The 27,461-nt window shown below is 41.6% G+C and overlaps 2 protein-coding genes across 2 annotated transcripts; one reads left to right on the top strand and one right to left on the bottom strand.

The window, feature by feature from the left end:
- Positions 1-360: 360 nt before the first annotated feature.
- LOC130379668 (complement C3-like) lies at positions 361-21,367 on the bottom strand. Its single transcript, XM_056586630.1, has 43 exons — positions 21,147-21,367; positions 20,443-20,638; positions 20,063-20,228; positions 18,644-18,732; positions 18,451-18,539; positions 18,262-18,344; positions 18,099-18,186; positions 17,889-17,994; positions 17,675-17,795; positions 17,328-17,443; positions 14,104-14,250; positions 13,768-13,867; positions 13,500-13,591; positions 13,192-13,377; positions 12,909-13,061; positions 12,600-12,726; positions 11,866-11,934; positions 11,463-11,669; positions 11,093-11,213; positions 10,841-10,929; positions 10,526-10,665; positions 10,157-10,369; positions 9,902-9,959; positions 9,702-9,791; positions 9,330-9,533; positions 9,151-9,226; positions 8,855-9,014; positions 8,630-8,725; positions 8,240-8,390; positions 8,063-8,148; positions 7,455-7,532; positions 7,002-7,145; positions 6,773-6,835; positions 5,435-5,522; positions 5,108-5,156; positions 4,684-4,774; positions 4,520-4,609; positions 4,330-4,432; positions 4,014-4,106; positions 3,534-3,620; positions 3,351-3,434; positions 3,061-3,202; positions 361-721 (listed from the first exon to the last, which is right to left on the bottom strand). Exons 1-43 carry the CDS (start codon positions 21,221-21,223, stop codon positions 559-561), a joined length of 4,971 nt encoding a protein of 1,656 aa, XP_056442605.1. The 5' UTR covers positions 21,224-21,367; the 3' UTR covers positions 361-558.
- A 979-nt stretch (positions 21,368-22,346) lies between these two features.
- tekt4 (tektin 4) lies at positions 22,347-27,158 on the top strand. Its single transcript, XM_056586631.1, has 7 exons — positions 22,347-23,304; positions 23,391-23,461; positions 23,760-23,903; positions 24,061-24,147; positions 24,426-24,561; positions 24,927-25,081; positions 25,537-27,158. Exons 1-7 carry the CDS (start codon positions 22,771-22,773, stop codon positions 25,748-25,750), a joined length of 1,341 nt encoding a protein of 446 aa, XP_056442606.1. The 5' UTR covers positions 22,347-22,770; the 3' UTR covers positions 25,751-27,158.
- Positions 27,159-27,461: the final 303 nt, after the last annotated feature.

Here is a 27,461-nt window from a genome sequence, read left to right as displayed (position 1 = left end):
GCCTCTCCATCCCAAAGTCCCGGGCCAAATTCTTGTCCCAGTCCATCCCTGACGTCAGGTGTCCCTACTCCACCACCAACTGTCTCTGCTTGGAGTCCTTAAATTGATTCAGATTTGAGGATGCTGATTGGCTAAATTGATGTTGCTATGTGCATATTTTGTGTCAATTGGCTGCGCTGCTGCTTTGACCAGGCGATGTTTCTTTCGGCTCAGAAGATATATGAAAATAATTGTTCCATGCATAGTTGGTTACATTGGTTATTGTCAAGTAGCTTTCAAATACAGTCTTCCATGTAGCAAAAGCATATGAAGGCATTTAGATATAGGCTACAGCCTAACACAGAACCTAACATAATAATGACACTAAAACAAGTGCTGATATTATCTGTTTTAATTAACATTCAGATTGGGCAATGATGAGGCTGTGAGGCTGAACCTAGCGCCCACTTTACGGCTATAGGTTATAATGATTGTATTATGCATAACTAGATGCCAAAAAGACTAATTTACAGAGTTGGAAGCAAATCACAGATTCGGTGGACTGGGTTTTATTTCACACTAATCCATAATCCCATATCTCCATTCCATGCATCCATCGAATACTAATTTCAAATGTAGGTCCTCTATGCCCTCACAGGTAGGTCTATACTTTGGAGTCCGGCACTCCAATTCAGTTGGCCAGTACTCTATCCATGTCTTCTCCCGTAGCACATACTCATACCTGGGTAAAAAAGTAAAGGGAAAAACACATTTGTCATTGATACTGCCCCAAATAATCTTCATGTTATCAGATGGCACTTTTCCTGACATGCATTTCTATCTAAACTGTATTCCATAGTGTAGAACTACATTTTGATTTGTAATTTTATTTTAGTTTTCTAGACCAAATTTCATAGTAAGAGCAACAGGGGTGCGCCAGCAGAACAGCGTTGGCCAGCGCGGTCTTGGCAGCATCGAATGCATCAGTCATCTCTGGGGACCAATCCAACACATCCGCCGGCCTCGTGCCCCGCAAGGCGTCTTACAAGGGTCACATGAGTTGGGCCCAATGTGGGAGGAAACGGTTGTAGAAGTTCACCATGCCCAGGAACTCCTGCAGGGACTTCACAGTGTGTGGGCGTGGGAAAGTGGCGACGGCGTCCACCTTGGCAGGGAGGGGAACAGCCCCCAGTGGGGTGACATGGTGGCCGAGGAAAGTGATGGACTACAGGCCAATCTCGATGAGACCATGCTCACTGAGCCGACCGATGGTCAGGTGGTCGTCTGCGGACGCACTGGCCACGGGAATGTCGTACAAGTAAACAAACAGGAACGGCGTGTCACGCAGCACAGAGTCCATGAGGCGCTGAAACGTCTGCGCCGCACCCTTGAGGCCGAAAGACATCCACAGAAATTTGAAAAGGCCAAAGGGTGTGATGACTGCCGTCTTGGGGACATCCTGCGGGCGGACGGGCACCTGATGGTGGGCGGAGAAGTCCTGAATGTGCGGCACTGGGTACCGGTCGGGGGTGGTGGCGTTGTTCAGGCGACGGAAATCACGTGCACGATGCCGAGGCGCTCCATGGTGGCGAACTCCTCGCATTGCGATCGCGAGCTTGGCAGAGTCGAGGCACCGGGCTCGTGCATAGACTGGTGGGGCCAACCATGGTGATATAGTGCTTCACGCCATGCTTAGCCACTGCCGATGAAAACGTGGGTGTGGTGGAAACTCAGCAAGCAGGCTTTGATTCAGTCCCCGGTGGCAAACGTGTTCAACAGACAAAGCGCCCCTACCCCTCCCAGCGTGCAGGGGTAGGGGCGAAGCAAAAGAGAGAGCGTTGATCAGGGGGCAGTTTGTAACATCCACCAACAGTCTGTAAGCGCAGAGAAAATCCGCCCCTAGGAGTGGCATAGACACGGCGGCCATGACGAAGTCCCAGACGAAACGCCGCCCGCCGAAACACACTTCCACATACGCCCCACCAGCCATGGTGTCCACAGGCTTCACCGGCAGGACGATGCGCTGAGCCCCAGAATCGACCAGCAGCCGCCGGCTGGACAAGGTGTCAGTGATGAACAACAGCTTGCAGTCACGGCCAGCACTCACAACTGGAATGGTAATAACACCACCAGTCGTCACGCTGTCGGCGGGCCGTCACAGCAGCTGCGGTGTCCGGGTCGTACTCTGGGGGTGGAAGCGGGGCAGACGTGTGCTGGGGGGGCAGTAGCGCATGGACAAACTGCTGTCTGTTGGCGAGGAAAATCCTGTCTGCCTCCACAGCCAGCGTCCGGTAGTCTCTGGAGGAAAAGAGGGGGAGCTGGCCAGTGCGGTGCAGGAAAATAAGCTGCCTCAGGAAAATGATGGCGAAGAGGAAGGAGGGATCCGCCGAGCCCAGTACAGCCAGCATCCTCTCCATTAACTCGGACGGCTTGCTGTCGCCCAGGCCGTTCAGGGAAAGCAGGCGGTCTGCGTTCTCCAGCTCCGACAGTTCAAAGCGGTTCAACAGGAACGTTTTGAGTGCGTCGTACTTGCCGACAGCTGGAGGAGCCTCCAACCGCGCCATAGCCCAGGCCGTCGTCGAGGCATCTAAGGCCGCTACAACGTGGAAATACTTTGTAACGTCCTGCGTCATTCCTCTCAGCTGGAACTGGGCCTCGATGTGCTGAAACCACGGCTGCCAAAAGTCCGGTAACTTGACGGTGGCAGCGTAGATAGCACTGACTTTAGCCGCGTCGTTAGCCGCGACGTCAGCCGCTGCCGGCGCCACAGCAGCACTTTTTTCACCACCGTCGATGATGTGAGACATAACCCAGCCGTATCCAACACGCGTCGGGGTCACCAATTGTGGAGTGCAATAAATGAGGAGACTAGAGATGGCGATGCGTCGAGTCCAGCTTTACTCTACACTATAAAACTTCACATCAAAGGAGAGTGAGGTCAAAAGGTTAAACCGGAACTGCTATGAAATAACCCTTTCCCTTAAAGGTACAGTCCCTTATTAAATGTCTCTTCATCGTACTTGTGGGTCACCACACAAGAGCCAATAATGTGCTAAAAATATATAAAAATATTAAACCTACTGAATTCCACCAATGCTCAGTGTATCATTCACTCTGCCCATGATGAGATAGCTCTTGTTCAGTTCCAGATTTAGAATTTCTCTGCAGTGAGAATAACCAATGAAAGTTTGTAGTTCATCATTTAATTCTTTATCAGATGATCCTGTATGTAAATGGACAAAACAGAAGCAGCATTTGTTATTATATGAATTGTGAGATTTAGAGCCAATGCATATATTCTGAATCTCAGGAGCAGCAGATATATTCTGGCCGTTGAACGAGCTTGAAGTTTAAAGCAGACAAATACTTACCTTCCTTGATCACCTGATTTATCCGCATCTTATAAACATCAGTGGAGTTCTGTTCTTCATAGCTTTCCATCGTAACTTTATACACTAAGGACAGAGGGGTTGCACACATTTATCCTGCTTGACCCTTAGTATCTCTCTCACTTACATACATGTACATACACAAACTGAAACACACTTTCTGACCATAATCTATTCTTGCTTCAGGGTCACAGGCCTTCTCGATTCGTTCCTTTGTGTTGATTTCACCCTTCGTCTGCATGCTGCATTCCTCTGGAAAGACAAAATGATGACAAATGACAAGGATAGTTAGATTACTAACAAAATAAAGAAAGGTAATTGTGCTCCTGTGAAGCAGTAGACTGGGTGTACATACGATTTTTTATCTAGCATGTGAACCGTTCTTTGTTGTCAGTGCTCATGTTAAAATTATATATATATATTTTTTATAATATGTTTTTCACGTGTTCAGTGTTTTCACTCTCATTGGCCTCAGTTGCAGTTGTATACCTATGAACTATGATTCTGTTCTACTGCTACTGCTATTGACTAAATTCGTTAAAATCTCAACTAGAAAGTCTCTGAAGAATAAAACACCCCATCCACAAGTCAATCCATTAAGGGAATTATTCTCTAGTAGTTATTTTCAACAATCATGTTGTTTACCTCTGCTACATTTGCATAAATCTTCCTGACAGCGAACTTGCATTTTTACCCGATCTCCAGCTGGATGGTAATATTTCACACAATGTTTCTCTGCTGCAATGACAGAAAATGGGAGAGATTTCTTTGTGGTTCAGCACAAATGTACGTTATGGGAATAACAATTAAAAAATGTGTATACAACAATGCATGCGTGTAAAAAAAGTACATCAAAAAATACGCATGCATGAAAATGTTCACATACTATACACATGTGAAAAATGTGACATAACTATGTGACAAAGCCCTGTTTTTTTTAAATTATTATTTTGATACCCACGATTATAGAACTCATAGACAGAAACCGTTGCTGGTTGTAAGACACCAACTTTCATTGTCTGTCTGATCTTGAAAGCCACTTCCTCTGGCTGTGTGTGAGACACCTGAAGAGGGAAAACAGAAAGATTGTATCAATGTAGTTGTGGAGATAATGTGTTCATATGCAGAAGGGGGAAAGTGAAGTGACTTACCGTGTCAAGGTAAATGATAATGGAGCCTCTGTTTGATGGCACTCTGTCGACAACATACTTGGAAATGGTTCTGTCCTGTCCTCTGGACAACTAGCACACAAACATGTTAATGCAATGTATTTAGAGGTCTTGAATTTGTTTTACAAATACAAAAAATGTCTCACTTGGTTGAGATCCGCTATATCAGGGGTGTAACCAGAAGGCAAACCAATATCCAAGATTGTCATGCCTGCATCTTTGTCCGCATCCCTATACCTGGAAGAAGAGTAGAAAAAGTGGGGTCGGCTTAGCTCAGGAGGTGAAGCGGGTTGACTTTTTTCCGGGAAGGTTGCTAGTTCAATCCCTGGCTTCGTGTTGAGGTGTCCATGAGCAAGAAACCTCACCCTAACTGCTCCCGACAAGCGGGCTGTCACCTTGCATGGTTGATTCCGCCGTCGGTGCGTGAATGTGTGTATGAACCATAAGTAAGTCGCTTTGGATAAACGGTCTGTTAAATTGTGATGAAGTGTTGATGGTTTCAATTATTTCATTACCCTCCTAATAAAAATGTATAAAAAAATCGACTAAATAAACAAAAAGTCTACTTACAAGATCTCTATTTTAAGCATGTATATATTTCCATCCTCAGCTATTCGGTCTAGAAGACAAGCAGGATGAATAGAACATTACATTTTAGGAGAAAATCGAAGTTTAATGTACTATTAGTATTGTATACAGTCCAATTCGCTGCATGTGCGTGTATAACATTATAACTCAGTATAACAGTAGAAAATAACATCAAACCCTCAATATATATATATATATAATCATAAGGAAGGACAGGAAAAGGTTGCAAACAAAAAAGATGTATGTGAAGACCTTTAGACAGATAAAGGTTAGCTGTAAATACTGAAAGGGAGACATTGGCCAGTTCACCTGTTTTGAGCTCCACATTGAGTTCAAATCTCTCACAGCTTTTCGAGGTTTGGTTTGTCGTGAGCCTTTCATAATACATTGACACAAGCTGAATGCACGCACGCACGCACGCACGCACGCACGCACGCACGCACGCACGCACGCAGGCAGGCAGGCAGGCAGGCACACACACACACACACAGACACACACACACACACACACACACACACACACACACACACACACACACACACACACACACACACACACACACACACACACACACACACACACACACACACACACACACACACACACACACACACACACACCATATATTATTACTGGTGTATTTTATGCAAATACGTACTTATTTCAATGTTTATCATCATCTTAGAAAGAGCCCTAAAATCAATTACAATTACAAAATCAAATAGAGCTGCATAATGATAATGGTGTCCAGCATGGTATGGCGAGCATGATGAGAATGGCCTTTGTTTGGTCAAGGTCGTTTTGAAAAGTGGAGCTGCTTCACAGCATTGCTTGGCATTGCTACCACACACTACAGATATCAACCAGCTGGGGCAGAACAGACTATATTTTGAGACAGAGAATTTGGTGAAAATGGTGAGCTTGGTAAGTATGGTTAAAAGGCACTGATATGCCATAAAAGCAGGTTTACCGGAAGTAATAATAACCAAACCATCATCAGTCATGGCAAAATCCAGTGTCAAAACTGACTTTAGAAAAATTATATTACGTTTGTAGCCCATCAAGGCCCAACCGGCTATGGGGAGAGGATGCGGTTTGGATAGGCAAACTTCAAACAAATGCATACACTTTGCTTTTGGTGATATGGCCTTGGCTATGGAATTTCCGAAGACCCTACTTCATTGTGACGCAAAGATATAGCCATTTAAATGTCACAAATATGGAGATAATTTACATAAAATGGAGCATTTCCAGCATCCTTCGACTTATAGCTATGATTATTTCACAAGATGGTCCCACAGTCACCTGGTTCATTTGTAGCAAAAAAGTAAAAGCTGGCAAGTTTGCAACTTTTACAACATCGGGCTCAGAATCAGTCGATGTGTGGGCATTTGGTCAAGTTGTGGTCAATGCAATACATTAAAATGGTCTGACCACATGGGTTGCAGAGAGAAAGTTGTTTATCACGAGGAATGGTGCATGCCGACACAGTTTCACGCATATTGCACTTTCCTTGTTTACATTCATTAAATCCTAACTACTACAAAAGAGTTCAAAAGGTCCCCCAGTATACATAATTCTTAATTGAAATATAATTATATACGAATATTGAAAACTATGCAAGCATTAATGTAAAATATCCTCACCGATAGAGTAGCTTCGCCTAACCCTGTGGCAGTCACCTTCACTTCGGGGTAAATTCCTCTGAGCTGTTGACAGATATAAATAAATAAACGAAAACCTGACTTGAAATAGTACAATTCATGATGTTTACACCACTTATAACACCATTTATGAAAAGCCTAGTAAACGCTCATGAAAAAATCAAAAGCAGTATCCATTGTTAAGAAAAAATAGACCATTATTTATACTTACCCATGTCGTCCAAGAGGTATATTTCTTGTTGATTCTCATTGGGATCATTCTGTGTGGTACTTGAATCTCTATATCCATTTCATGTTCTTGCTCCTTAGCATTCACCCAATACTCTGCAACTGCCTGATAAACCATGATTGTTGACTGGACATTAAAGAGAAAAGATCAAATAAATTATAAATCATTACTTTCTATTATTCCCACCATTCTTCACATTGCTAGGAGTTAGCAAATGGCTTGTGATAGCAATCTAATAAAAAAACACAAGGTTATTTTCTGAAAAGTGGACACTCCCAAAATAATAATGAAGTTGTTTTCTCAATATCCAAGACAGCACAATCCAAACAAAAGAAAGACTTCAACAGCCGATGTTTATAGCACGAAAGTAAATAAAGAAGCCAAAGAAGACAAAGAGACAGAGTGAAATGTAAGATTTAAATGAATGCATTTTACCTGAGTGGATCCATAGCCTCCCTCTACAGTCCTCTGAGTGTTAAGCCATTTGACAATTGGAGCAGCATCCTCAAACTCCTTTAAACAGATATATTTTTTTTATTTAAACAGAAATATTGTTGGTACCTATTCTATTGGTCTAGTAAAAAAATCGACTATCTCAGTTACACAGCCCTAATGTTGATCCAACAGTATTGTTAATAAAATATCGGACCAAGGCCATGTATAAAAGAGGCAGTCTAACAAGGCTGTGGCCCACTGTAGCGTCATAAAAGGTCAATAAAGTTTCTAGTTCTGATTTTACATTAAAAGGTCACACATCCTACACATCTCTTTGCTGCATATAAAGGGGCCAATACATTGGGATAGCATTCAATGATGGTGCAGTCAAGAAATGCAGCCTATGACAGCTGCAGCCTAGGATTTGGGATGCAGTTTTTTCTTTCTGCAAATAAGCTGTCACAGGGTGACATCTAACACGTGTCGGCTGATAGAGTTCAGGCACATAATTAGGGTTCAATTTCACATACACTTGATTTCCTGGACAGTGTCCTATGTATTGTTGACTATAGGGACTAGTTTAGTGGCCTTAAAGAGGCGGCACTCACCTTGACCTTGACCAGAGCTAAAAGAGCATAGGCTGTGGCCTCCAGTGTGAAGAGTTTATGATTGGCCACTGGCCAGTGGGTAGAGTCTGAGGAACGCAGAGGAGACAAGACAATTATGAATGTGACTGATGGCCACCAATATATTTCTGTATGTTTCTGGACAGGAGAAGGAAAAACCTTGGGATACAAATCTGTAGAGGATCTCCTTGTTTAACTTGTTTTCATTGGCCAGTGCATAGGATACCATGGCAACGGCATATGGGTTTGTCAGGGATGGTAGACGCCCCTCCAGGTAACCCACAGCTGCGTTTATGCTTCCTGTCATGCTCTGGAAACATGGTATGATAATTATTTAATACCAGGTGATGAAATGCTTGATTTCAAAGCAGATAACCTTGAATTTGAAATAATATGATGGAGATGTATGAGGTAGCCAATGGCGGCTGAATGCAATGTTTACTGATCTGTAGTTTTCTCATCAATTACATGATATCTCAACTCAATCTAGACATAAATGAAGAGAGCTAGGGGTACAAAAACAAATGTGGGAAGAAATGTATTACTCACACGAACAATGTCTTCACAAATCGGCCTTGCCTCCTGGATGGCAATGAGCGAGAAAGCCGTCATGGAGGCATCAGAGTCTGAGCCACGCACATCCCCCTACATGTACACAAGAGGTCGCAGGCAGCCAAAATCCTGTTCTTCAATGACCTGATTGCCAACTAAAAGTGTGGTAGTTATAAGTGTTTTATCCACCATTACAATTGTTTTATAACTCCATGTACACACCATCATCTCTCCATGCATTACACGTCCAATCTCCATGAACCTGCCATCAGGCTGCTGTGAGCGTAGAATGACCCATTTGATGGCATCGCAGATAATATTTATGTCGATGTCTACCAGATAAAAGGCCATGCTAAACACCTTTGCAACATAAGATGTCAGCCTTTGGTAGGAGAAGGGATGTAAATAGAGTGACGTTGAATGAGCATTCACTGAGCATACAAGAGCATGACTGGGTTATTATTATTATTGTATTATATAATGTTGATATCATGTTTTCCAGTGTGTCAATGAGTTACCATGAGAGACCAGTTGCACCAATAGAAGTACTAAAAGCTCCATCAACCTTCCGAAAGGCAAGCTCATTTCGGTACCCTGATCACAATGACACACAAACCGTAGTTACCAATTGAGGAAAAGCATTTCAATAAATCCTCAGAGCACATTAAACAACAGAAAGATGTGTATAAAGCGGTACCTGTCTTAATATATTCAAGGGCATCATCACGTTTTGAAAGTCCCACTGTATCCCACTGTTTTGTTTTGCCCAAATACATTGCAGCAATAAGAGGTAGAGTCATGCTCATCATGTTCTGCTCTCCGTTGCCTCGGGGCTGTCGGATTAGACGGCCTGTAGATGAGCCACTCAGGACCTTCTCCACAAGCAAGTTCACCTGCGATCCTACACATGAATATAAAGCCCCACACACAAAACAGAGAAGTAGGTAGTTCACGACGTCATGCTTATCCAATAGGATACTGCACACGCTAATATTAAAATCGAATTACAAAATATAAATATATTTTAATTTGACTGTTTATTAATTAATTTAAGACTAATGCATCTTACCTTTAACATATATTTCTAAAATGGTCGGTTTGTTTGAAACAATATTTGCCACATCAATTGGATTTGTAATAATCTCCACCTGTTTACTCTCTGGAAGTTGAATAAAGTTTTGGAAACAGATCATCACCATGATTACTTGTAATTTGGGAGTGCATTTGTGTTTTGTAGCATATGAATGTGGTAAGTAGAATAAAACTTACGGCCTTTGCTGACCTTCAGGTTTCTATTCACTTTGACTTTTTTCTTGATTCCTTCAGGCTATCAAAAAGGTACACTTGTTTTTACTCACACATTATTCAATGAAATTTATGAAATTGTAGTAAATAAAATGTCTGGATGAATTGCAATCATCAAACTGTAATGGTGTTAAATTCATGTGAAGTCAGTAGCACCGCAATGCAATAGGAGTATATAGTTATAAAAAATATATATTAATCCGTTAACCGTTTACTCACCACTACTAGCAGCTCCTTTCTGACGCCATCTTCGATTTCTAGATCCCCAACGGAAGCCTTCACCTCAATAGGAAACTTGCCATGCCTCATAGGGATTATGAGGAAAGACACGGAGCGTGTGCCCTCGGGAGCCACGCTGACTGTCTGGGTGTACTCCTCTTGCTTTGACGCTAAACTGCACACATCCGTTACCTCTTTCAGATATACCAGGACCTTTGGTTGAGAGTAAAAACAGGACAATCGAAAGAGCATCATGAGTATAAAGATATAGGTATGATTATATTAGTACTTATCCCTGAATTCCCTTTAACCCCCACAGTGGTTTTGGAAACTTAGTTAACAAATTAGACAGATAATATTTAGACTTACTGTGATATCATCCAACAAATAGTTATGAAGGATTGCCTTTATTTCAATTTGTTCTCCACGGACAGCTGCATAGGGTAGTCTAAGATCAATGAAGAATTTCTTCAGGGCAACTATCTTCAATGTGTCATCTATACAGATACCTTTAAGACGAACAGAGGAGACAGGAATGAGTAATGTGACCACAATGAAACCAGAGGAAAAATGTCAGCATGTATCAGATAAGAAGGTAACAAGGACAAAAGCTGATGAGACTACATGGAATTGAGATGTGTTGGATACGAGGCACATGCACAGGCTAAAGAAAGGAATGGGCACCATGGGTCGGAGACAGGCTGATTCCAGTAAGATGCCAGGTGGTGATTGAGTATTTCAACGCCGTCCTTTTCTCCAACGATGTTGTTTTACTGAATTATGGGAAAAACTATATATATGTTTTCAAATTTGGATTACATATTTAATCTTAAATGTTTCAATAATAAATTATGAATCACAAAGCACAAAACATGAACAACTAAGATCAACGTCCTGGTTAAAGAGATCTTTATGTAATTGATTCAGGTTGCTCACCATTTAGGATCGTTTTCAGGGCAAAGAGGGAGTTTGTAATCTACCCATAGCCAACCTTCAGGAAATCCTGTACGAGTACCAATTTGCAGACTGTCCTTGAAGATAATATCCCTCGGCCCGCCTAAAGGATCGGATGAAAAGGGTAAGATATAGTAATATACATAATTTCTTTATTCCAAATCTTTTTTCTTTGCATATTCTTTAGAAATCTTCTTCCAAAGGGTTTTTCCTCAGTTCTCATCTTTTCTTTTTTTTTCCGCTATGATGTAGTTTGCGAAGGCAGTCTAGATAAGTCCTCAGGGCCTTTAATTCTAGTGTCAAAGATTACCCAATGCCATCCAAGTCCATACCACTAATCCCTTATACTTACTACGAGCCGTTCGCAGTAAATTCGTGCGAGCAGTTTTACTTTCAGTTTGTCGTTGGTTTAGCTCTTGGCAGCACTTGAGGAAGGCATCAGCACAGGCTTTCCCATCTGAGATGTACTCCCTGCGCCGCTCACAGCTGTACGATAGCGGCGTTTCCGCCATCCCATCCAAACAACACTGGCGCAGCAAGCTGTCTTTGTAATCACTCACTGAGAGGGAAACAGAGCAGAGGTGAACTATAAAAAAGTATAAAGTAGTAGGATAGTGATTTTTCACATCTGAATGCATATATTTAAATCAACAATGCTGATCGTGTAACTAGAGGGAACGCGGTATTAATGAGAGAGAACTATGCTGTGTACCCTACATACAGAACAACTTGTCTGGTGGCTTCATTTTACTCACCAAGTGTACTTCTAACATCGAGTGTAGCAGAGGCACGCCTCATCCTTGTTGAAACATCACATTTTAAGACTGGAACAGAACAATGTATTATATTAAACATAACGTAATAATGACATTAAAAATAACAACAAAAACAAAATAGTAAACTGTGCCATCACTAGATTATTTTGCAAACTATATACTAAATATTGAAAGGAGTCAGAGTCTTTATTTGGATCCAAATGTCCTTAGATAATCTTACCTAATATAATTCCTAATAACCTGTTTCTGTATTCACTGTACATTACTCTGGAGAAAAGCATCTCTCTCGTATTGGTCTATTGGTCTCATTGAATCCCTCTGCCCCACCCATTAAACTTCTTTCACCTGCCTCTACCAGCATGCGCTACGTGCATGAGCAAAGTGCTAAAAACAACTATAAATTGATGTCTGTCATTTTTAATCCAGGTCTGTATAAATACCTGGTAATACTGATGCTGTATGAGTAAAAAAATAGTAGTTTAGTGTATGTAATGCATCAATAAACATTGCCTTTTGACCTATTGATCCAACAGGTTGCATAATTACATGAACAGCGATATTTTAGATGCCAGATCCTTTTAATCCAAGTTGCTCTGGGTTTCGCTTTCTGGTTGTGTAACCTAACACAGATGTCTCCCCCCCCCCCCCCACACACACACAGGAAGAAACCCTCCTATGAAGGGAGAGAAAGTGACAATTTGTGTTTGGAGTACCTTGTCTGTCCGCAGTCCCGATAAGGTCGCTCTGAAACAACAGTCCTGCATCATAGAACACGTTCATGCTGTCCTCCCCTCCACCAGGTGTGCATCCTGTATCAGCCTTCTCCACTACATCCCACACCTGGAGGGGGTGCAGAAAAACAATAACTTCAGTCTGATATTTTATTCCATTGTATGACCATATACCTATACGTCCTTCAGTTTAACTGTTTGGGTCGGTGTTTTGAATTATAAATATATAAGATATATACATGAGCCTTTAGTGATACATAAAATAAATTAAAGAAAACATGGAGAAACTGCCTTTCTCTGAGTGAGGCGGTGTTTGTTGTTGAGAGCGTAGACTCCTTTGTCCACTGCTACCAGGCCGACTGTGGCTCCTGGGTCGCCTGTGATGGTGTAGCGGAATGTTTGTCGAGGCTCTGAGGGAAGGGCTGAGGCTGGAACCAACTTCAACTACAACAGTTTTGAGGCAAAAGAAAAGGGGTTTTGTTTTACAATTGAAAAAGCTCTGAAGCCGATACTTGAGATGAGATTTTTTTTCACAGGATAAAACACGGCTATACTGGTGTCAGCTTCTCCTCACCGAGCCCATACAGGTGTCTATGACGTCCACCCAGACAGAGTCGGAGACCACCTCAACTCGATCGCGGTGGTAAGCAATAATGCGGAATGATGGCAGCATTTCTTTGGTGACTGGTAACGTCATTGCTATTGTCGTCAACGCCACTCTGAAACGGCCATGTTTCACCAGTTGGCCCCTGCTCTGGATCTGAATACATAAACAGGCTCATACATCAGAGGGCCTTCATTAAACCACATGAACCAACAAAGGCATAAGCATGGAAAGAGGCAAGTACGTCTTCTGCTAGACACATGTTCAACTTTACTCACCAGATAAGTGATATCACGAGTGGTAGTTGGAGCATTGAGATTCAAGGTGATTTGGAGGTCATCTCCTAGTCTAACTTCTGATGAGCCCACAACTGCATTGGCAATAACAGAGAGAAGATCTTAACGCTACAACTATAAATATTGCAAAATAGTAGACGACGACATACAGACATGAAGAAAGGCACAAATACAAAAACGACTACTTGAATGATACCTACCACTGAATGGCTTACATGTAACAATGTTGTTACGTAAATTTGTTCTTTACCAATATGTAGGTAGCTGCCGATCCCGCTGTTGTAAGGAAGTGCTGTCATAGTTGCTGATGTCTGTCTGTTGTTTGAAACTTGTGGATCAGCAGTTTTTGCCTATCATAAATATAAACATACAAATACATAAACGCAATCACGCCCATCAATCCAAAAAACCGGGTCATTTAAAAGTCTCGTTATAGCATTCAACTATCACTTTCCAGTCTTTTGTACCTAGAACATTGATGATGAATAATTACCTGGTACTTCATCTTAACCAAACACTGATGGACATAGGGCATGTTAGGAAATAAACTAATGAAAATAAAGAAAAAAGAGCTTATGTGACTTACAGTAATATCCAGTCGCGGAGAAGATCCAGATGGGTTGATAAGGACCCTGGCCAAGCCATTTTTGGTCGTTGTGACTTCAATGTCACCTGGGTCCACTCGTACTGGTACGTCAGCGGCTGGAGAGCCATCCGGGTACTCAACATAAACCTAGCAAGAGACAAACAAGACACACTCAGCACCCCCGGAAAAGGATACACAATCTTAGCTTAAGCCTGGTTCTCTGTTTAGGTTGTGAGGCATCTTTAAATAGTAGAAAAACCTCTAGCATGAAGTACCATAATTAGACACATATAGAGCTTTTCCAATAAATTACTGTTGTGGTGCCTAGATACGAGTGTGTCCTATATACAAAGGTGTATGACCGAAATCGCTCTGTGTAGTTTTTGCCACTCTGCGATTTCACCTTTCAAAAAGTTTAAGACACGATCACTCTTCGCTAATTGTTAATCCCCCACTGACACAAACAGGTTGACAAAATGACGCTGATCCGTAATTCAGAATAGTGCATTTATTTGCCTGCTCTTCCATAACGCTAGTGCTGCGGTGCAATTTCATTTAAACTTTTCATAATGTTGCCCGGGCACTGCACTGCGGCTGCCCACTGCTCCGAGTGTGCCGGTGTGCCCCCATGTGTGTGGACCTCTGACAAGGTCACCCCTCTGTGTGGGTGTATGTGCAAGTGAGTGTGCGTACACCGGCTCCCGGATGGGTCAAAAGCAGCGAAAGAATTTCCCCCAAAAATGGACAACAAAGGATAGTTTAACTTAATGAACCAACATCTCTTTAGGTTTTGATCATTTGTTGCAACAGTAGCACCCCTTGTTGTAAAATTACAACGTTACCTTTAACCATCCTAAAAAACAATCTTTTATATTTTAACTTATTTTTTTACCACATTTACATAGTCATTGGGTCCTATTGTTCAGTCTCACAATGCTATTTGATCGTACATTTGTTTATAAGTCACGCCTTCTGGCCATGAACTCACACAACCTCTCAAGGTTTCCTTCGAACAACCTCTATTGGTTTCATTGGACTGGATTCATCAAATGCATGTTAGTAAAATGTCTTTTATATATTTTTTGGTTGTCATTATAATGTCTAGAGCATGTACATATGTAGTTATTGTGGAATAGATGCATCAAATTTCATTTAGAGCTTGTTACATAATTGTTGCAATTACACAACACTGGGTGAATGTGGTAGTCAAAAAAGCTGGCTTGTTGCAGTGGGCTCAAACAGGTTGTATTCCCTCCACTACACCACTGCCTGAAACAGAGTATTTTCTTTATACATGGATAGTATACATTCTACCCTTTTGTTGTGTTCTGGTCAAATTTGACTGATTTAAAAGTTGTATCTCTAAAAATGTAGTTAATTTGATCAGCCTGACCTAAAATTGGAGGGGAATCACAACATCTGTGCTGTCAAATGGTATGACAGCAGGGCCGTCACACTTGTGGCATCCTTTGCTGGACCTGAACCTGTGCAGGATATTCAACGCTGGGCAAAGCCAACAGAACCTACATTGATGTTGAGAGGCCTTACATTGTTGGTGCCTACAACAAGTACATGGGAGGTGTGGATTTGTTGGACTCATTTACAGCCAAATATAAGTTCCCCATCAAATCCCGTCGCTGGTACATGTACATCTTCTGGCACACCATCAACCTCGCTGTGGTCAATGCCTGGCTGCTCTACAAGCGGGACTGTATCCTGGTAAACGCAACACTTCAAACTGCAAAGAGAGGACGGCCCTCTTCAGGCAAAGGGAGCCCAGCAACACAGACATTGACATCAGGAAGCCCTCTGAATGCTCAGAAGAGGCCATCCAAGAGATGTGCACACCTCCCATTGGATGTACGCAAGGACCTAGTTGCCCATTTCCCAAGGAAGACAGGGAGAGGACGCTGCAGACAGTGCAATAAAGGATACACCAACACACAATGCAGAAAGTGTGATGTCCGCCTTTGCTTTTCAGACAACAGGGACTGTTTTTGGGACTTTCACCATCAATGAAAGTCTTCATGACCAGTGTCATGAAAAGAAAAAAAGAGGGGAAAAACGCGAGTTTTATCTTGTTTAATATTTTTTATATTTTTAATAAATGACTTCATAAAAATATGACTAATGTGTGATTATTATTAATTGTATATACCGTTATGGGGCTAAGTAAGCAATCAACCCTGCAAATTAACCCTTAGTTGTTCTGAATTGTTCAGACAACGTGAGTACAAATACAGAAATCCTGCACCCAACTAAGCCCAATGTTGCAATATTACAACATTTCTCATAAAACGTACATAAACTTTTTTTTTTTTAAAAAACTCTTTAATTTCTGCATCAAAGGCCTCCTACAACAACATCCGAAAGGTCAAATATTTTTTTTTTTTGGGGTTTTCTATATTTGGGGTCGTGATTCCAAATAAAGCCCTCACAACAGCGCTAACATACAGCCTCCCTGTGACTTCCAACACTGCTCAAAACCTTGCCGTGTATCCCAGCATCAATACCACTCAGTATAATAAACACAGAATAAGACCATCGAATCTTCCGACGTGTGTTGTCTTTTCTACTACGGGACGATACGCGTTATGTAGAAAAGAGTGTCTTTGCAATGAAAAGAGTGTCTTTGTGAGTCTTTGACACTTTCAGCAACACGTGAAGGCCTTTGGACATGATTTGATGTACTCTACATGTACTGCGGTCTTTAGAAGTTTTTTTTTGTTTTAAGCAAGTGTGGCTTATGTACGAAGCGGTCTATGTTTGTGTAATCAAGGTAATCAAAGCCTGTGCACTATATGTGAAGTCTGTACGTGAAACAGGCTAATCGGTGTAAGAAAAAAATTCAAAATTGTTTTTTCATCAGACCTACTGACCCATTGCATATGGTACCACAGAGGGTTGTCTCCGACCCTCTGTGGTACACCTGCAGCATTCAAATTAAATCTCTCATGAACCAAGTCCAGAAAGGGATTCTGAATGCACATGGTATTTCTCTGGATCTGCATTTTCCTGTCTTTGAATGAGGGGGAGTTTTCTGTGTGGATGTGTTTGTGTTATGGATGGATTAATATTGGGTGTATTCATATTAATGTATATTAATTAATAAACTTCTAGGCCATCATTAGATAATGAGATAAACTTGAGAAAGACATCTTAAATCCTAAAACACAACCCACAATCAATATGGTTGCTATTCATTACAAAAGAAAGTGCTTTACCAGAACTTCAAAGAACATTGTTGGTTTGAAATACTTTGGTGTCTTCTTCAAATTGATTGTATAAGGAGATGCAACAATATTGATGCCTTGTTTCTCTGCTTCCACTAATTCACTACCTGGTTGGACAAAAAGTACACACAGACACACACACACACAGACACACACACACACACACACACACACACACACACACACACACACACACACACACACACACACACACACACACACACACACACACACACACACACACACACACACACACACACACACACACACACACACTAAAGAACAAATGATGACTCAATATTTTGATTTAAATTTAGATGCAATCATAATCCACTCACCAGATTCCGTCAACACAGTGACAGCAACATATATGGAACTCTTCACCTCATTCTCAATGTCTGGACAGGTTTCTTGGATTTGTGTTCTAGTTAATGTGGCTTGTGCTATACCATTTATTACCTGACAAGATAAGACCATTTCTGAATCAATGCTGTTATTGAATATGTAATAAATCCTGATCGAGTTGTGACTTCAAGAGGGAAATATGCTGACCATCACTCGCTGAATGGAGCCTGGGAAACTATGTTTTTCCTTGTTTTTATCAATCATCCCAAAGACCACATAAGCACTCCCTTCCACTTCTTTCCCAAACAGATACCTGAAAGCACAGATATTTCACTTGAGTCACTTCATTATCAACAGATAATTATAAATATGTTTCTATATCCTACAATATCCCCTAAAATGTTGACCTAAACTCACGTGGCTCTGATGTCTACGGTCAACATCTCATCATCGACATAGAAGAATGGTTTATCAGGGGTAATTGTAACCTCAAAGCTAGGTAAAACTGAGAAAAAATGATCAGTGTTAAAAATATTCAATCAGATTAACCTGAAATATTTCATAATGGTAAACGTCTTACCATATTCTTTGACCTCAAACTCAGCAGAGTAGTTGTGATGTTTGTTGTTCTGGAATGTGGCTACCACTTTCCACATCCCGGTACTACAAATATAACAAAACACACCCACACATCCCATTTAATCAGTACGATTATTTTGTTGAATTTTTTTTTTTTAGATAATCATGAGCAAAAAAAGCATTGGCCCACCTCACTATTTCAGGAAGAACGTAAAGTCCAGAGTGTACTCCTGAAGTCAGTGAGGCAGGGTCCTCTGATAAAATAATATCATCAGGAGTCTGTTAAAACAACATGTACCACACACACAGATTAATTTGCACATATGATAAAGAAAACCTAAATTAATCTAGCGTGTGTATGTTTTTTTTAAATTAAACTGTACCACAATATTAATGTTGATCGTGGAGTCCTCGTCATAGGCTAATCCAAATGGTTTCATACCAGATGTTAGACCAAACACTCTATAATGAACTGAAAGAGACACATGCAGGAAGACAATGTTGGTACGTCATTTTCATCCTAACCCTAGGATGACCAGAGCCTCAACCAAATGCAGGACATAGAGTATGTTTGTGTGGGACACGTGATCAATAAGAGGTATTTAAAAATTGTATGACTTTCTATCTTAAAGAAACATTTTCAAATGTGCTCATGTCGTATTCCCCCCAGTGTGGCCATGGAAAATAAAAGTAAGAATCGCCTTGTACCAGCTTCAGCCATTCATAAGTAGTTTCCCAGGCTTTCTTATATCGGCATTTTCCTATTTGTGGTAAACACCTTTGAATTCACAAATATATTATATATATATATATATATATATATATTTATATATATATATAATATATATATTATAAAAACAGGGTCTTTTGAATATATTCGTATCAACCTCTTTGAAATTAAAACATTGTTCTTCAATAATGCCATTTCAAAAACACGACTGAAAATACTTGTCAATGTTTACTTCAGATTCAATGTTCAAGCTGCAGGTATTCAAATCATACAAATGTGCCTTACAGAGCTTAATCGAGTCTACGTGGGTGGACTTGTGCTCGCGGCTCATCGGACTCTGTGGCCCTGACATTAAGTTGCTATTGCTTTTTTACAACAATCATGTTTCTGGAAACTGATCTGCAAGCCCATTTTTGGCTGACAGTGAACAGCAACTGGGAAGACATCCTGTCCAGACAACGCCATGTTTTAAAAAGTGTCTGTTACACAATGTAGACTGGCCACTGTAGAAATACACTTATTAAAAATGCTTAATGCACTCAAGTGAAGAAGTTTCTCGGCTGTAGAATATCTCCATAACAAAATTAACTCCGGCTATTAACTGTTACTTTTTACTGTTACTGACATATTCTGGCCCTCCCAAAGAGCCAGGCAGATTGATCTGGCCCTCCTAAGATAAAGTTTGGAGAATCCTGATCTAGCCCATAGTGAAGGTAGTGCATGGTGTGTCAAAGGGATTCCACGATATTCGGTATGAAGCAGAAAGAGAAATAGAAGTAAAACTATGTCCACTGTACAATTAAAAGATGAAAAACATACAGAAATCGCCTTACAATCCCCTGAAAGTAGAAAGTGGTTGGAATGGACCCCCAACTGAGTGTTTACGGTCAGGGCTAAATGTCACACAACAGATGATGGATTGATCAACATTGTTTTACTATACATTCAGAACTCAAACCAATTTTGCTTGTCTTTAGTGTCACATATCACAAGTCCAAGTCCCAACAGTACCAATTTTAAAACTTCAACATTAGACATTTTAATGCTGACTATTTTCAGTAATGAAATGTACCTCTACTGTTTGGGGTGTATAGAGGTTTGTCGGTCTGAATGAAGATGTAGCCTGACTGGAAGGAGACCAAGACCACTTTCTTCAGAATGGTTCCATCTGTAAACCTTGCTTTCAGGAACACATACTGCTTCAGCGTAGGGTCATCTCTAAATTCATCTGCCGGGATCTAACTCAACATGCAACAGGCACATTGTACAGGTACATAAAAGGTATGGTTATTAGGTAGGCTACTTTAAAATCACAAAATAATTAATTATTTAGCACAATGAATGATCACTGCATTCCGGAAGACCAAATGGTCATGCAAACAAATTTTCAAGCCAACCGAATAACTACAGAAAATAACAAATACAATCAACAGGGTAACCACCATAGGCTACCTTAATTTCACCAAAACCTTGAAATTTATTATCTGTGTTTAGGGTCACAGTTGTGGAGTCCAGATCACTATCCCCAGCTGGAAAGGTCTTCACATATATTTTAACATCAATGGCTGCCCCTGAGCATTCGTGACACTCCACAAATATGTTCTCTGTTGCTCCAATACGCAGCAAGTTAGGAGCAGACAAAACCTTCCTGAAAATGATTTCAATAGAAAAATAAATCACATAGAGAGGAGAGAGAGGAGTCACATTATTTATTATGTAATTGTTGATGAGGTAATTGTATGGACTTTACACTGTGTGACCTTTGATAATGCTGAACAGAAGTAGATAACAATTCAGCTGCAAGTAAAATAAATAAAAGGTTTCATCATAACCCCAGCGTCAACATTGATTATCGACATTCAGTAACCATGCAGAATGTCTAGAGCTTAAAATAATAAAACATTGACTTGTTTGTGAAGATCTCCATACCTTGCATATCTACTTATTGACATGTACAGATGGTACCCATACATAGGCTTTTGTATAAATATATCTATATAGATATAGAAGCCTATGTATGGGTACCATCTGTAAATTATTATTATAATATATATATATATATATATATATATATATATATATATATATATATATATATATATATTCAGTTCAGAAACACATCAAGGCTAATCCTGTTCTAATCAATGGATACTCACAATGGATCTCCGTTAGCAACAGAAGACAAGAAGAGGACCAGACAGGCCACACTCAGAGGAAGTATTTCCAGATGCATCGTCACGCCTGAACACAGGTCTGCTGTCTCTGAAGTGTGTGGTCCTCTCAGTTATCCTGTTTTTTATTATGTTCTACTCTATTCTCCCCTCAATTCGCCCACTTGGACACATCCTCTGTTGTCTGAACCCTGCCCTTGCTGAAGAGTGACACTCCTCTGTATCATTTACCAGAAAGAAGTTAAGCAACCATTGGCACTGATGCAAAAAAAGTGGCTTTTTACCGTAATACTCAGGGGGCAGGATAGTGCAGTAGGCCTATACTGCTGATCCAGAGTCAACATGATGCATTTCCTGTAAATATACAATACATTTGTTGCAGGCTATATGTAGAGGAGACCAGTGCGGGTTGTATTCATTTGTATAATTTACCAAATATTTTGAAAATTGACGAGATTGGTCATACTCTAAGCCTAAATAAACCCACTTATGCAGCAGGAGATCTGGATTAAACGTCCACAAGAGTCTCGATCTCTTCTTAAAGATTCCATGGCACTAAAATTTCACTTGCCATGTCTATGGGGTTCCCTTTGTAAACTTTTGCTACTCAAAAACCTGATTCAATTGTTCCAGATTTAGCTCAAGTTTTGCTTCATTTCCCCCAGATTTAGCACATCCATCTAAAATGCCGATTTTCACATTTATAAAATTAGAATTGTATGTAAAATCGACATCCTGAATCTAAATCTATATTTTAGATCTAATTCAAAATTGTATGTCTAATTCGAAATGCTAAATATGAAGCTAAATCTCATAGCCTTTATAAATGACAATCTTTACATCTAAATCTGCACCTTAAATCTAAATGCCAAATCCAAATGTTAAATGCATATCCAAATTCCAAATCGTAATCTACATCCTAAATCTAAATCTTAAACTTCAAAATGTAATTCCTTAATCTAAATGTGAAATCGTATCTAAATCTAATTCCTACATTTAAAGAAAAACTAATCCTAAATCCTAAATCTAAATCTTAAATACCAAATAGGCCTACATGCAAAAGATATGCTAGTTCTGCATACAAATTAGTTCTGACTCCAAACCAGTCATATTTCAGGGGCCGCATCACGTGCATTGGGCAGGAAATGCATGCACTTAATGCGCATTTGGGCAGATGGGAACCTTCAGGGCCCTCTAGGCGAGGGCCTAATATATTCTATATTCAAATGTTATTTTATTAATTCATAATTTGACAAAAAAAAAACTTCATAACGGCCTATTTAATTTGTCTTTAAACGTGAAGGGTTTATTGATTTTTTATTTTATTTTAAATAACAGTAAAATTGACCATATCATATCTTCCCTGTATATGGGTGGGCTTTGTCACACGAATTGTTACACACCGTTAAAAACCGTTACAGAAACGCCCAAAGCTGAAGTAAGTGGGAAACGTGGGAAAGCGAGGTAGGCTATCTAGTTACTTGTTTCTATAGCAACCTACAAGAGCGGCGTGAACGCCGCGTAACCATGGCAAAAGCACGCAAACATTAAAGTGGAACAACGGTGGTCAACATCCCGTCCATCCAGCCAGCCGACGTCTAACATCAACATGTCAGCCGTTGATAAAATGACTTCGGATATGGTAGCGTCCAGACCTCGACAGTATAGCAGTGCTATTGCACCTGATGCGTCCCTCAGAGTACCAGAGGCGTCCCGCCCGTCCAACGGAGGAGCCACCGTAGGCTTCCGCTCAGCCAAATACACGCCGATGGATTGGCACTCTAACAACTACGCGATCCTCCAACAGGCTGAAACAGATGCAACTGCAGCCGAGAGGATCCAGCGACTGTCCAAAAGTCTTTGCAAGGAAAGTGAAGCAGACGCGCAGAGCAGACAGTCAGAGGGAACTCGCCAACTGGGCGGGAGGTTGCAGGAGATCCACTTGTTGAAGTCGGAGTTGCAGGGGCACATCGAGAAGTTGTTGGCTGAGACGGACCTGCTGCTCCTTCTCAAGACCCGTTTGGAGAAAGCGCTGGACGCCACCGAAATACCATACGGCATCGCCACCGATAACCTCACCTGCCGGGAGAGGCGCCTAGGACCCGAACTGGTTAAAGATGCAGTCGAGGACGAGCTTTTGAAGGTGAGCCGTACAATTGATCAGCCGCTTTATACTGGATCTGTGTTGATGCATTAATAATTGAAGCACATTCTATTTTGTCTTGAAAGGAAATTGACCTGATCAGAAACATACAAGCCCTTCTGAAGAGGACGATCGATCAGGTTGTCTGCCAGATCCAGTGAGTGACGCACCATCTGGGTGTCTCGTCTGAACTTCTTATTTGCTTAAGACGAATTCAATGTTGTACTGATATCGTCTGTGTGTGTGTGTGTGTGTGTGTGTGTGTGTGTGTGTGTGTGTGTGTGTGTGTGTGTGTGTGTGTGTGTGTGTGTGTGTGTGTGTGTGTGTGTGTGTGTGTGTGTTTTTGTGCTTGCGTTTGCGTGCGTGCCTGCGGGCTTGTTTATGTGCATCAAACTACGCATGTGTCGTGTGTCCGACTATTTGTGTGTGTATGTGCTCCTTTGCGAGGACTTTAGGATTAACAGAGAGGCTAAAATGACTTTGGAGTTGGACTGGTCTGACAAATGGCATGCATACAACCTGGATGACCAGTGTGGACGATACAACAACATGAGCAGAAACACACAGCACCACCCAAGTTCAGCCACGATGCAGGATCAGTACGTTTGAATGCGTGTCCTACCATGTAGACATGTGTTCGACCCATATTGTGTTTTATTTCACTTTCAAACTCTTAAAACAGACCCCGGGGAAAACAGGGTTCAAACTTCTCCGCACACTTTCTTTCCTTGTTCCCTTCTCCTCGTTGCGTGCCAGGGTGTCAGAGCCCACCTCCTGGCTGCAGTTTAGCCAGGAAAATCTGTCCAGGGCCGCACAGGAAGAGCACACCGCCATGAATCTAAGGTTTGGCCGCATGTCACAGACTCTGTTCAAGACTAGGTCTAACATGATACCTCTTCATCCTCATTTCTGACAGATTATAGCTGTTAACATTAATGGACAAACCTGTGCCTTTATGAGAATTATTCACCCATAAAAGTGTGTGTGTGTGTGTGTGTGTGTGTGTGTGTGTGTGTGTGTGTGTGTGTGTGTGTGTGTGTGTGTGTGTGTATCTGTGTGTGTGTGTGTGTGTGTGTCTGTGTGTTTGTGCGCACACACACGTGCACGCATGCGTGTTCCAGGGTGCTGGTGGAGAGGCTGTTGCGGGACACCACGGAGGACTTGAGGTCCCAGTGTGCTGATGTGGACCAGGCCTTCAGCCAGCGCTGCTCGGAACTGGCCGAGGCCAAAACCCTGCTGGAGCTACAGCTCGCACAGGTGGCTGCTGATATTCTGGAGTTGATGGAAGTCAACCCTAACCATAAACCTTGTTAATGGATAAGATATGGCTGAACAATCTGCCATTTGTTATTACATCCCCATTCAAGGCTTTTTAAGGACAGGCGTACGCCGTGTCTCTTACAGTGTCGTCTTTCTCTCTCCTCTGGTGTCTCTCTGTCGCTGTCTCTCTCTCTACTGATTGGAAGAGGTGAACAGTTTATTGACGTGGCTATGAATGTTAAATAATGCAATCTATTGGGGTTGCCATGTTTGGTGGTATTTTAAAAGAAATGCGCAAAACAAATGTATTATTAATTATTATAATTAATTATGATTTTTTTTTTTTTTTATTCTACATTCAGATTTTGGATCAGATCGGCGCTCAGGAGAGGAACATTGTTGCTTTGCAGCAGGCAATCCTTGACAAAGATGCCCCACAAAGAGTGGCTCAGTCAAGGCTGTACCAGCGCTCCCACAGACCCAACATGGAGCTCTGCAGAGATGACCCTCAGCTCAGGTACACGCAAACACTTAAAGGTCCCAATGTCCCATGGCATGAAAATCTCACTTTATGAGGTTTTCTAACATTATATGAGTTCCCCTAGCCCGCCTATGTTCCCCCAGTAGCTAAAATTTGCGTTCGGTGTAAAACGAGCACTAGGTATCCTGCTCGCCTTGGAAAAAATGGTAGCTCAGGCGCGCTGATCTGGAATGTGTCACCATATGTCGTCATAAGGGGCCAAGCTTCTCTGCCTTGCCCGCCCAGAGAATTTGGCCCGTGTCAGGACTCAGGATAGGCTCAACTAATTATATATATATTCCATAAAAAATGTACACATCTAGCAGTGAACCTGTCTCGGCTTCAGGGTTTCGCTAGCCAAGTTCTGTTAAACACACAGGAACACACATAAAAGCTGACCAACTGACATTTTCAAGAATAGTTTGCTTTGACTGTTTGTTCTGCTTCGCTAGTTTGGTGGAAGAAGTGCGGCAGCTGGATGCCATGCTGTCATCGCTGCAGCAGCAGCTGGCTGAAGCTCGCGGTTCGCTGGCCCACCTGGAGGAGTCCCGCACGGCCCTTGAGAAGGCCATCGCGTGTAAAACACACTCTCTGCTGGTGGACAAGGACAAGTGCATGCCCCACCGCAGACGCTACCCCACCGTCGTGGCGCTAGCAGGATACTGAAGTAGATTAAAAAATAATCGTTTTTTGTGGTTGATGTGGGTTTTTATAGTACAACTGATAATTCAGACACTACTTTGTCATCAGCGTACACTCATAACAAGTTGCTTCTGGTTTTCCTTTTTCTGATTGTAGCCACTCATACTCACCACTTGAGGGCAGTCACCGACAAAAACATGATACTCTTTTTAGTGTACCAATAGACTTTGAAACATATGGTTGTTAAAATAATTAAGAATGACACCTAATAAATTCAATCCTGTTCATTAAACAAACATCTGTTGACGTAACAGATTCAAACTTGTTTCTGCTTAGGGCTTCATGGCTCGTTGTCCTCAATCACGTACATTCACATCAAACACAGAATCAACACCACTCTATCATTTGTAGAGAGCAGATCCACAATTACGAAACCGATATTCCCCTCCCCCGCCCGTTTTCCTTGGCAGCGTGGCAGGAATTTCTCCGTAATGATGGACTCATTACAAAGACTCATCTAGCTGTAGAAACGCTGTAGTACATATTCCAGACCTATATGTGGCACTGTTTCTGATATCAAACTTTTTTAGAAGAAAAAAATAAGAAGAGGAGGCGGAGCATGCGCATCAGGGCTGTGGGCTGTATACAAACATGCTGTCGAAGAAGAAGAAACCAAGAACCGAAACCGAAGAACAACAGTTGTTAAACCTTGTAGATTGAGCAGAAAATACTTTTGAATGTACAGTTAGTAATTATATTTACCAAGGGGCTGTATTTAAAGCTACAAAAATGATAGAAATCAAATCAAACAAAAAGAAATTGGATGGAATTCTAACGTTTCCCACCGGGTGGGTTGGGCGATGAAGTCATCGTTGGCATATCTTGGGTCTCATGACTCCCAAAACAAAAAAACGAAGAGGGGGAGTTTTTCTATTTTACACCCGTGGACCTGGTTTCCAAAGAGTGCGTTTGCAGGCCCATAAAACTCAGTGTCCTTGACGGTCGGCCCAAACGTGCAAGACTGCATGTTTTAAATCGTAGCCTTGTGGCCAGGGCCTAAACCACACGGAAAGGTAGAGTTGGTTGCAATCTGCAACCTAATCGCTAGATGCCACTTAATCATACACACTGCACTTTGAAGGGTAGTAAATAAAAAAAAAACGAATTATCACATTCCACGAGGGCCTACCTATGGCACTGCCTTCCTGGAAACGTCGGCCAACCCGCAGTCGGTTTTAGGGTTAGGGTTATTTTTTATTTTGCAGCATTCTAGCCTCACAGGTATAACCGGATCGTGGCATTCTCCACGGCAGGCACAAACATCAGTCTTTGTTACTTGTTGGTGTGTTTTTTTATTTGCTGTGTTGGTGTTCGAGTAAAACATGCATCTATCCGACTTGTGGTCGGATAGAAACTTTCTTGCACAATTAAAAGCTACATTGCGTGAGCTAAACCAGCTGAGTGTAACATTACTTTCTCAACCAGGTCCTCAGTGAGTGAAACCTATGCTATATGGTTGGTCACGGTTCCTTCTGTGTTTCCCTTGTTATCCACTATTGTTGACTGCAGCATTTGGCCTTCCCACTGGATCAGGAGGTTGCGGCGGAAAATGTTCAACCATTCATTTTAATGGGGGGGTAGTGCGTTTAGGCTGCGGCGGTGGTGGCCGCACAGGGTCGTGACGAAACCACTCAGCCGGCCTGCGTCAATACACTTGTGGAGAAACACAACACAA

Source organism: Gadus chalcogrammus, chromosome 3 (genome assembly GCF_026213295.1).
Source record: "Gadus chalcogrammus isolate NIFS_2021 chromosome 3, NIFS_Gcha_1.0, whole genome shotgun sequence".
Taxonomy (NCBI): Eukaryota; Metazoa; Chordata; class Actinopteri; order Gadiformes; family Gadidae; genus Gadus; species Gadus chalcogrammus.
Note: the sequence above shows the minus strand (reverse complement) of the source record. Positions and strands in the feature narration are given on the sequence as shown.